This window comes from Pieris napi, chromosome 5 (genome assembly GCF_905475465.1).
Source record: "Pieris napi chromosome 5, ilPieNapi1.2, whole genome shotgun sequence".
NCBI lineage: Eukaryota > Metazoa > Arthropoda > Insecta > Lepidoptera > Pieridae > Pieris > Pieris napi.
The window spans coordinates 7,565,447-7,577,090 of NC_062238.1; the positions used below are offsets into that span (position 1 = coordinate 7,565,447).

The 11,644-nt window shown below is 33.3% G+C and overlaps 2 protein-coding genes across 2 annotated transcripts; both read left to right on the plus strand.

Moving 5' to 3' along the window:
- The first annotated feature begins 1,743 nt into the window (after window positions 1–1,743).
- LOC125049714 (lipase 1-like) lies at window positions 1,744–3,246 on the plus strand. Its single transcript, XM_047649137.1, has 3 exons — window positions 1,744–1,770; window positions 2,094–2,705; window positions 2,841–3,246. Exons 1-3 carry the CDS (start codon window positions 1,744–1,746, stop codon window positions 3,210–3,212), a joined length of 1,011 nt encoding a protein of 336 aa, XP_047505093.1. The 3' UTR covers window positions 3,213–3,246.
- Window positions 3,247–9,816: 6,570 nt separating this feature from the next.
- LOC125049736 (lipase 3-like) lies at window positions 9,817–11,306 on the plus strand. Its single transcript, XM_047649174.1, has 2 exons — window positions 9,817–10,235; window positions 10,572–11,306. Exons 1-2 carry the CDS (start codon window positions 9,824–9,826, stop codon window positions 11,093–11,095), a joined length of 936 nt encoding a protein of 311 aa, XP_047505130.1. The 5' UTR covers window positions 9,817–9,823; the 3' UTR covers window positions 11,096–11,306.
- The last annotated feature ends 338 nt before the right edge of the window (window positions 11,307–11,644 follow it).

Genomic DNA, 11,644 nt, shown 5'->3' on the forward strand with positions numbered 1-11,644 from the left:
ACGCCTATTTAAGTAAGGTCGAATCCACAATCTCTTCTTTTTCTGTTTCTTTTTTAAAACAGTATAAGCTGCTGGGACAAGTGTGATTTCGTCAGCCATTGTTGCCGGTATGTGTAGCCCGTTTAGGAGTCTGCATCATGGGCCATACTGTTGCAGACATATTGCAACACATTGCCCAGCCATAGATTGTTCGGCCATCAGCTGCATTAAAATATTTTTCTAATGGCCGGACAATTAGTTGCCAACAGTGCAGCCATCAATTGCAGCAAAACATGGCCCGTTTAGACGCGCCATTATACAAATCCTTTCTCGAAGAACAGTCTATATATTAGTCAGATCAAAATCCGTTGTGTAGTTTAGAAAAACTAATTGCACAATGCACATGCTACAGACCTGAATAGCAACTTTCTTTTATTCTATTTAGAGATAGAGATAATTTAAATATAATACCGTTGTCTTCCTTGTAGGTTTCTTTGGAGTTGTTTGGGGATTCTTGTTGTTCAGTTTAACATGATTTTCTTTAACTTTTGGATTATAATCCTACAAAATAATGAAATTGTTAAGTTATGTTGTCACTGTTGAGCACGCCTTTGTCTGGCTTTTCTTGTATTCAAGTTATGTCAAAACTGATTTATTACCTTATCATTGTTTGCTTTATTTGCTTTTGGGATATAAATTGTTTCCAAAATGATTTTATTTGTATTCATGTTGAGTGGTTCGCATTCAGGTGTTAAGGTGTATTATACCCACTGTCCATTATAAGCGGGAATGGGCTCACTTCTGGCTGGACAGAGTTTCGGTACTACAAGTGCAACATGGATGTTCTGAGGTATTAGAATATCTCTGACTACCCTGTCGGGGAATAAAGTACTGTTGTGAGCATATGCTTATGCTTGAGAAGTTGAACCTTAAACATCACCATACATCATATTTATAATTAACATTCCTACCTCGACACCTTCACAATCAAATTCATTGAAATCGACTTCAAACTGTTGCGGTATCATCTCTGCCACGTCCATTGTGTCTGGAGAAGGCGATGGTGGCTTTGTTCCACCTCCAGTTTTTGATGTTTCACAACGATAAAATGACAATTCTTTTTTTGTATTCAATTTAGTGCACTTCCACTGATTCATCAATTGTTTTTTGTCTCTTGTCCTTATATTTGCTAGATTAAATCTGAAAAATTACATGTTTTGATTAAACAATGTGATTAATTTTTTAATCAAAACATTACTCGATAATAATAATACATACGGATAGTTTACCTCAATTGTATTGAAGCCTTCCAAAGTAGGAAGGTTGATGAGCACAGTTTTTTCACAAATATTATAATAATTCAAAAAGTATTGCTAAATTTGTTTGAAAAAATAATTATAACTCCTTCATTTGTTTAAAAGGTAAATGACAAATGTCATTATGGCCATTCAAAATGTCATTTCTTGGCATACATAGCTGCGATTTGCGAACTTCACGCATATTCTATTTCTTTTTACTTGTAGATTGTCTTATCCTATCTCGCTCGCGCACGCTATATCACACTAACAATTTTGTGTCACAGGTGCGCGTGCATCGTGAAAATTCACTCTCATCGATTTTTCATAACGCGCTTAATGAAGTATAACTTCAAAAACATACAACCCCTAATTTTCACCTCTGTACGATCAACGCCTATTTTTTATTATAGTAGATAGTTCTTTTTATTGAAATAAAAAAAATGATGCCTAGAAATAATACGTATATATGTCGGGTCAGCTAGTAATTACACAAGTAACGTCATGTAAGAAACAAACCCAATTTCGATATTGTTCTCTTATTGGTAATTAGGTGGTACGAAAATTAAATAGCACCTATTCAAATAAAAATCGTTATCGCTATTGAAAATTACTTCGTAGCATTATATTTTTGTTATAACAGTCATCAATTGCTTAAGTAACGTTGCAATGGTGAGACTAAGAGGTTTCAATTTAGTATTATTTCTTATTTTAATTGTGCAGATAAGATATAGTTCAAGTAAAAAAGCATCATTACGAGACATTTTAAAAGACTTCCATGATACCTTGCCAAAAAATAATAATAATATAATTGAGCAGAAATTACGAAATGATGGGAAAATAAACGATGATATTTATTTGAATATAACTCAATTGATAACAAAATATAAATATTGCGTGGAAGTGTATGAGGTTATCACGCCAGATGGATATATAATAAAAATATTCAGGATACCAGGAAATGGTGCTATTGTCTTCCTTATGCATGGTATAATAAGTAGTGCAGATGACTGGATATCCGGTGGAGTGGAAAGCGGACTGGCGTATCTTCTAGCACAGCTGGGCTATGATGTATGGATGGGTAATGCAAGAGGAAATAAGCATTCAAGATCTAACATTTATATGGACCCATCAGAAAAGAAATTCTGGGATTTTAGTTTCCATGAAATAGGTATGATAGATGTACCAACAATGATTGATTTTGTACTGGAAAAAACGAACAAATCTTCATTAATATACATCGGCCACTCACAAGGCACCACAGCTTTCTTTATTATGTGTTCTTTAAGGCCCGAGTATAATAAAAAAATAACCTTAATGATATCATTGTCACCTATCGCATGGTTATCACACATGAAAAGTCCCGTTAAAACTTTAAAGCTATTTTATGGGGAATTAGTATTTCTGGCATCATCTTTAGGAGTTGTTGAAGTATTTCAAGATTCACGTGTTCTGCGTGGGTTACAGGGGACGTTTTGCGGAGATGAAGAGTGGGCTTTTACTATTTGTCAACATCTTATTTTTATTATCGGTGGATTTAATTATAATCAAACAAATTATGAACAGTTGCCCGTGATTTACAATCATTTTCCATCGGGTTCATCATTTAAGCAAATACAGCATTTTGCACAATTAGTGTTATCTGGTGATTTTAGACAATTTGATTATAAAGTGAAAAATATTGAAAAATATGGATCATTAACACCTCCGTCTTATCCTGTAGAAAAAATAACAGCACCAGTTGCAATATTCTATGGGGAAGGCGATTGGCTCTCTGACGTCAGTGATGCCCAAATTTTAAAATCTCGCTTACCGAATTTAGTTGAATTTTACCGAGTAGAGGATGACCACTTTTCTCACTTTGATTTTATTTATGCTGCTGATACGAAAAATTTATTATTAGCAAATATTTTAAGATTAATAAAAAAGATTCACTGATATATTCAGATTTAATGTTTTAATGTTAATGTTTTTAAATCAATAAATATATGAAGTGAAGTGTAAGATTTATTTAACATTGTTTAAAAAAAAAGTTAATAAGGAACTAGACAACGAAGTAACAGCTCCGCGCAGCACATCAAATCTGGCATTGGCATCAAGAGGCCAAAAGTCATAGTCAGTATTCATAATATGGGGACCATTAAGATACGAAAGCTTTTCGTCCAGTCCATCTTTTATCCTACTTTATGACATTAAAATAATAATTCATTCATTCAGTACATTTTTTATTCTATTCTATTAATGACAATATAACTATAGCGACGATAGCGAATCTAGCAAAAACATAAATTAGAATCTATTTAAATTTATTGATAAGAATGTTGGCGTCGTCAGGATCTGGCGGCCCTATTGCAACCTGGTGAAATAACCTGTGATAGTGTATATTTTACCAACGCAATCAGTCAACCTCCTTCCTAGTGGGAGTGCCATGCTGTTGCTTTCGGACTTCAACCAAATGGGCAGGCATCCTTGGGGCAGTATCACTCTAACAGAAAATCGGCGTGATTTGATGGAATAGGTTAACCTAATTCAAAGTATGAACCATTGTTTTCTATGCACTTTTGCCATCTCATAGGTAGTTCATTGGTCCCTTTACTAAAAAAAACCAGTCGGACGGGAATCAATAAAATTTGTGAAAGCGATTTGGACTGCCCCATCAACTTAAGTCTCAGGCCGTCCACGGGCTTGTTCTGCAGGTCGAAATTTCCAGAACTAAAACGTTGAAACGAACTGTGTTTTCTTTTGCAACATGACCGCCATACACATCATTCACCCTTCGAGTCGTTTCCGCAGCACTAGTGCCACGGCGGAACTCGTACTCGTAAATAATGCGATACTTTAAGTTATCCATTTGGTAAAATGAGTCATGCAAACAGAAAAAAACAAATGAATGACGGATATCGAAACACAAATAAATGAGTAAATAGCTGTACAAATTTGAATTTGGAATTCCTTACCAAAGAGGAGAACATCGTGATTAAAGTGGCCAGTACGAAATGTTAGGACCTAATATATAAAAAAATTAAAAGTAAAAAAAAACTTGTGCAAACAGCTTTTGCACTAATTGCCTCACATGTCATAGTTTGTTCGTTGTCATAGAATGGGCGAGAAATGAAAATGGCGAGTGAAATATGGCGAGGGGGCCGATGACTGGCCATGCGTCATCCTCGTGAACGGGTGCTATTTTTGATGACTGGTCGTACTTGAATTCGTGTATGCGGTGATGTTAGTTATTTCGACTATGTGTTTGCGTGTTGTTCCCATGAGAATGTAAGTGCGTCCTCCTATTTCAACATGCCTCCTGCTGATGAGGACAAGTCTTTGTTTTTAATTTATGTTATTATTATTGATTACTTTTATTGGTGAGTTTGTTTGTTATTGGAGAACTAGGATGTCATGGAACAAATTCTGGGGATACAAAGAAGTACTGAAGGCAGAGATACCAATATACCTAAAAAAGAAAGTATTAGACACGTGTATATTGCCATGTCTTACGGTCGCCAATCATGGATATATGACTCGAACACAAATAGAAAAATAACAACTTGTCAACGAGGAACGCAGTATACTCAATTTAAAACTGAAGGACAAGATCAGAAGTACACAAATAAGAAACAAAACAAAGGTTATTGATGCACTGTCCTATTTCAAAAAACTTAAGTGGAAATGGGGCCATACCGCTCGAATGAATAATGGCAGATGGACAAAAAGGGTAACAAAGTGGAAAGGGCCACCAGGAAAAAGAAAGCGTGGTCGCCCTCTTGCACGATGGGCCGACGAGCTTAAGAAAGTTGGTGGAGAGGATTGGGAGAAAAATGCTCAAAACAGAGAGAGATGGAGTCAATTGGAGGAGGCCTATACTCAATAAGAGGTCCTTGAAAAAACAGAATATATATATATATATATATATGATGTATGTATGTATATATTTATATGTATGTATTTTGTCTGTGTGTGTATATTTTGTAACTTTTTGTAAATTTTATTTTGTAAATTTTACAAGGAATAAATGAGGCTTAATTATTATTATTATTATTATTATTGATTACTTAAGATGTCATGGAACATGGTGTAATGGTTGCAGCTCCTTACAAACGTTGTGTTAAAAAAACATGGCAATTAAAAAGAGTGGCGGAGAGTTTATTGCCAGTTCTTCTCTTCCGTTCTACGCTTTTGACTTAAGAACTGGCACTAAATGGCATATACATTTATTTTTTTTGACGATCATAAGTGTACAATGTACAATGATTAAAAGATTTTTGAATTTGAATGAAGAATTCATTAATGATGAACGCACTCACGGTCCCAGAGATGAGAATCGTGCGCCTAGCCACTAGGCCAGCCTTATGTCTAAATACCTTATTAAATGCCACATTGTGTTATCTGAGGTTACGAGAGGTGGAATTCCACATAGCAATACCATAATTCATTGTTTTATATGTCAGAGGATTTAAGGTAGGCAGTTTAGATAGTCTTTTAACTCTTATGAGTTATGACATTTCAAACTTTTTAAATAGGAAAACCTAACCTTTACTGTGGGTTTTTCATATAAAATAGTTCATAAAACTACAAGAAAAAAATTACAAGAATATCAAATCTATTCAAAAATATAGGTGTAATAATTTATTTATATACGGGAAATATATATATATGAATTGCTATTTGAATTTTGGCGCCTAATTGTGGAGGAGAAGTGAGAACTTCTTCAGTACGAATGCGGCCTATTGTAGGTTAATTGTCTAGAAGGTATAAAAGCAATATGTATTTAAATTGTGCAGTTCTAGAGACGTGAACATTGAAATGAAAACGATACAAACTTATTTATTTATCTATTCTTATTATACTATGCTTGGGTAATAGTCTCGTTCTAAATAGCGTGATACTTTTTGTGTGGCGGCCCTATCGAGCCTTATAATGACATGATTTAAAAAAAACATTTCTGATTATATATCAGTGACTACAGAACCTGCACCAATTGTTAATCGTGTTAAGTAATGGCTTTTTTTTTTTCATTCATAATTTCCAGAACCCGCCAAAACGCAAGATGGCGTCCGATGCCTATTATTGCCTGTGAATACGTAAACAAACTTCAAGGTTAGGTTAACAAATTAACACGTAATAGTTAATTATTTCGATAAAAAACAGTACTTTAAGAAATTAATCGCCAAGATATTATTAGTGGTATTAATGAATTTTTAATGGTATTTTACATCATAACGCTTTTTAGGAGCCATCTTTTATATATACTACTTTAAAAAAACTCTTTATATGTATTTCCTACTTCTCAAAAATCACAGTATAAGTTTAGTGGTCATTAAGTAAAGTGAGCGTAAAATAGTAAATAATGTTACAAGCTATTGACAAACTACACTACTCAATTCTAAAGCTCAACTACTTACAGAGTATAAAAAGTTATGCACTATAATACAATATAATTAAAGTCTGATTACTAATGTAGGAAGAAACATCAATATAACTCTTATTGTGAGCTAAGTCGTTGTCTGGTTGCAGGAAAACGGAATCCACTTTGATGTAGTATAACATCAACACAGAAGCGAACTTGGTTCTGATTTTAAATTCAGACTTCATAATATTCTGCTATTTATTATGAGGAAGCAAAATGGAAACGGGAATTCATGAAATTTTTAAATAACCTTTTGGAGTCCTTATTTTATTAAATATCGTAACGCAAACGATATTGTTGACCAATGTGCCAAAAAATATACGTCAGGCGAAAATAATTTGCACGAACTCTGATGCAAATATATAGTCTAATAGGTAAAAAAGGGAGCTAAGTCCCGGACCAATGGATCAGGTTCTATTTAATTAATTATTTAAGAATGTACGTATGGCTTTTAGTGATTATTGTTATGGGTATAAATAATATTATCTTTGATACCATAATAGTAGTTATTTAACGTTATTTGCAGAACACAAATACAAATATTTTATCGTACTGGCAATTACGCTATACTAATAAACGTTTAAAGTATTGTTCGAGATACTAGATACTATACTCAAAAAAGTAAATTTTCTTCCTTGTATCCTATTTTTTTAATATAATATTAGGTGTGCTATGGCTTTGGATATAGCCTTTCTTGATAAATTTACTAAATGTATAGTCAAGTCCATGCAATTAAAGTATACACTACAGTTACAATAAAGAGATTTTCTACATTTTAAGTCCAACCCTGGATTGAGTTTTCAGTAAGATCCAAATTACAACACACATCATTTAAGTGAAAATCTACTGTATAGCGACTACATTTTTTTAACAACTCTCTTATTTAAAATGTAATGCCACAAGATTATCTTTCAAATAAAAAAAAACATGTGTCCAATAAAATCCATCGTTGTTTTATTGCAATTTAAAGTTCTATACCTCTAAAAAAACACCCGATATAAATAACAAAGACGTCACCATTTTTTCCTATAATAATTTATGCGACATATATTCTAATTATCTTTATTTCGACAACATTCTATCTTGTTTTTTCTTCTTCCTCCACGCCTCCGATTTTTTTAATACACTCTAGGGGTAGGGAAGACAAGACCACGAGGATAGTGGGGTGCTCTGATTCGGTTTTGGGTACTTTTTGGATATTAAATTAAACACTTTATTCTAGAAAAAATTATTAATACAGAATGTTGCAAACAATGAAATCCTACTTGGATTTACTTACTTGGACTAATTAAGAAATACAAACGAGTAAGTATCGATAATTTCCAAATTTTCGGAACCCTATAATCTATCAACACGAAATTAGGTTAAATTCAATGTTGATTATTCTATAACTTTAAATTAAAAAAATGAGGAAATAATCGAAAAATAAATAAAAACGATTATTAACAATCGATTAATTTAAAAAAACACTTTTTAAAAAGAATGTCACATCTCTTATAACCAATAGAAAAGTAGAAAATGGCGGATTGTTTACAAATTTCAATACATTACACAAAACTTTACTATTATTTGTTTTTAAAGAAGTAGAAGAACACATAGCTCTTACGCCTGATGAGTATGAATTAATAATAATTAAATAAATTATTATTCTTGAAAAAGGATCGCCAGTGCTTCTAATGCATGGGCTATTGAGCAGCTCCGATGACTGGGTAAGGGGTGGTATAAGTAGTGGGATCGGATACCCTTTCGGGCAGCTAGGATGTGATGTATGGATAAGAAACACAAGGGGACAAAACACTCAATCTTTAAGCCTCACATTAGACAATATTGTTACGAAGACGGGTCGGCTGCAATGTTTCTAGATTTTACGCCGTACGACAAGGACAGAGGAATGTGCGAAAGAGATAGCGAGTACGCACGTTCTAGAATTGTGCGATCGCTAATCAGTAGCGCTCTCGCCTAGAGAGTTCTCGAACATCGTTCAAGATTATTCCCAGGGATATATGTATAAGCGAGCCGGGATTTATGATAATGCGATTTCCAGTGATAAACACCGAAGAGATAAAGTGCGAATATAGTGAAGACAAGTGATAAAGTACTGTGTGAAGTGCGTGTAAATAAAGTAATTAGTGAGAGTGTTATGTGTTTGCGTTTTTAGTGAATTTCTGTGCGTAATTTCCGGATTTAAGTGTAAACAAATTTCTCGTTGATTTAATTGAAAATAAACCCTTGAAGATATCTACGGCGTTTTCTATCCGATCCCCTAGCTCGTAATAATATTTTAATATTTTCGCATCGGAAACGTCAAAAAGTCAATCGCCGCCCCGTAAAAAAACATAACCAGTGCTGTAATTTTTTCGACATGTTATAACGGAGGCGATAAGGTACCATATTTTGTAACATTTTGAAGACTGTACCTAATCATACTGTCAAAAAAAACCATAATTTATCAAATGCTCATAATGCTAAAACTGTATGGTCGTTGCTCCCGATAGAAAATAAAAAAAGTACCTGAAAACCTTCTTGCGGTTATTTTATCAGAAAATTAAATAGTACAATTTGTGTGATTCTGATTAACTCGATAATTATTAATGGCTGGCATTGTTTCTACTTCTAATATATAAAATTCTCGTGTCACAATGTTCGTTCCCATACTCCTCCGAAACAGCTCGACTGATTCTTATGAAATTTTTTATGCATATCTTTCAAACCCCTAAGTAATAACGGTGTTCACCCCAAAAGATTTGTTTTTATTTTTAGACAACTTTTTGTTTTTATTTTTTTATGATACAACATACAAAAATACATACAACCCCTAATTTTCACCCCTCTACGATCAACGCCTATTTTTATTATAATAGATAGTTATTTTTATTGAAATAAATAAATTATGTCTAGAAATAATACGTATACCTATATATATACATATACATGGCAAGACAACGTTTGCGGTTCAGCTAGTAATTACACAAATAACGTTATGTAAGAAACAAATCCAATTTTGATATTGTTCTCTTATTGGTAATTAGGTGGTACGAAAATTAAATAGTACCTATTCAAATTAAAATCGTTATCGCTATTGAAAATTACTTTGTAGCATTATATTTTTGTTATTACAGTCATCAATTGCTTAAGTAACGTTGCAATGGTGAGACTAAGAGGTTTCAATTTAGTATTATTTCTTATTTTAATTGTGCAGATAAGATATAGTTCAAGTAAAAAAGCATCATTACGAGACATTTTAAAAGACTTCCATGATACCTTGCCAAAAAATAATAATAATATAATTGAGCAGAAATTACGAAATGATGGGAAAATAAACGATGATATTTATTTGAATATAACTCAATTAATAACAAAATATAAATATAGTGTGGAAGTGTATGAGGTTATCACGCCAGATGGATATGTAATAAAACTATTCAGGATACCAGGAAATGGTGCTGTTGTCTTCCTTATGCATGGTCTTTTAAGTAGCGCAGATGAATGGATATCTGGTGGAGTGGAAAGTGGACTGGCGTATCTTCTAGCACAGCTAGGCTATGATGTATGGATGGGTAATGCAAGAGGAAATAAGCATTCAAGTACTAACATTTATATGGACCCATCAGAAAAGAAATTCTGGGATTTTAGTTTTCACGAAATAGGTATGATTGATGTACCAACAATGATTGATTTTGTACTGGAAAAAACGAACAAATCCTCATTAATATACATCGGCTACTCACAAGGCACCACAGTTTTCTTTATTATGTGTTCTTTAAGGCCTGAGTATAATAAAAAAATAACCTTAATGATATCATTGGCACCTATCGCATGGTTATCACACATGAAAAGTCCCGTAATGAATACTTTGAAGCTATTTTATAGGGAAATAGTATTTCTGGCATCAGCTTTAGGAGTTGTTGAAATATTTCAAGATTCACGTACTCTGCGTGGATTACAGAGGACGTTTTGCGGTGATATGGTGTGGGCTTTTACTATTTGTCAACATCTTATTTTTATTATCGGTGGATTTAATTATAATCAAACGAATTATGAACAGTTGCCCGTGATTTACAATCATTTTCCATCGGGTTCATCATTTAAGCAAATACAGCATTTTGCACAATTAGCGTTATCTGGTGATTTTAGACAATTCGATTATGAATTGAAAAATTTTAAAAAATATGGATCATTAGCACCTCCGTCTTATCCTGTAGAAAAAATAACAGCACCAGTTGCAATTTTCTATGGGGAAGGCGATTGGCTCTGTGACATCAGTGATGTCAAAATTTTAAAATCCCGCTTACCGAATTTAGTTGACATTTATCGAGTAGATGATGACCACTTTACTCACTTTGATTTTGTTCATGCTGCTGATACGAAGAATGTATTATTAGCAAATATAATAAGATTAATAAAAAAGATTCACTGATATATTAAGATTTCAATGTGCGCCATAAACGTTATAACAGTTGTGCCTTTACATCAAATGCAAATTAAAGTATACGTACATATTGGTAATGTTAATGTTTTTACATGATTAAAGATACAAAGTAAAGTGTAAGATTTATTTACCATTGTTTTAAAAATAAAAAAATAATTAGGAACTAGCATACGAAGTAACAAAAGACACGCAGCTCCGCGCAGCACATAAAATCTGGCAATGGCATCAAGAGGCCAAACAGTCATAGTCAGTATTCATTATACTATTAGGATATGAAAGCTTTTCCTGTCCATTTTTTATTCTACTTTATGACAAATTTAATATAATATAATTAATAGCGACCTGTCTAGCAAAAACGTAAATTAGTATCTATTTCAATGTATTGATAAGAATGTTGGCGTCGTCGAGATCTGACGACCCCATCGCGCCCTGGAGAAATAATCTGTAACAGTGGTTATTTTACCAGCGCAACCAGTCAACCACCTTCCTAGTGGGAGTGCCATGCACAAAGGCACCTTTGGGCTACAGCCAAATGGG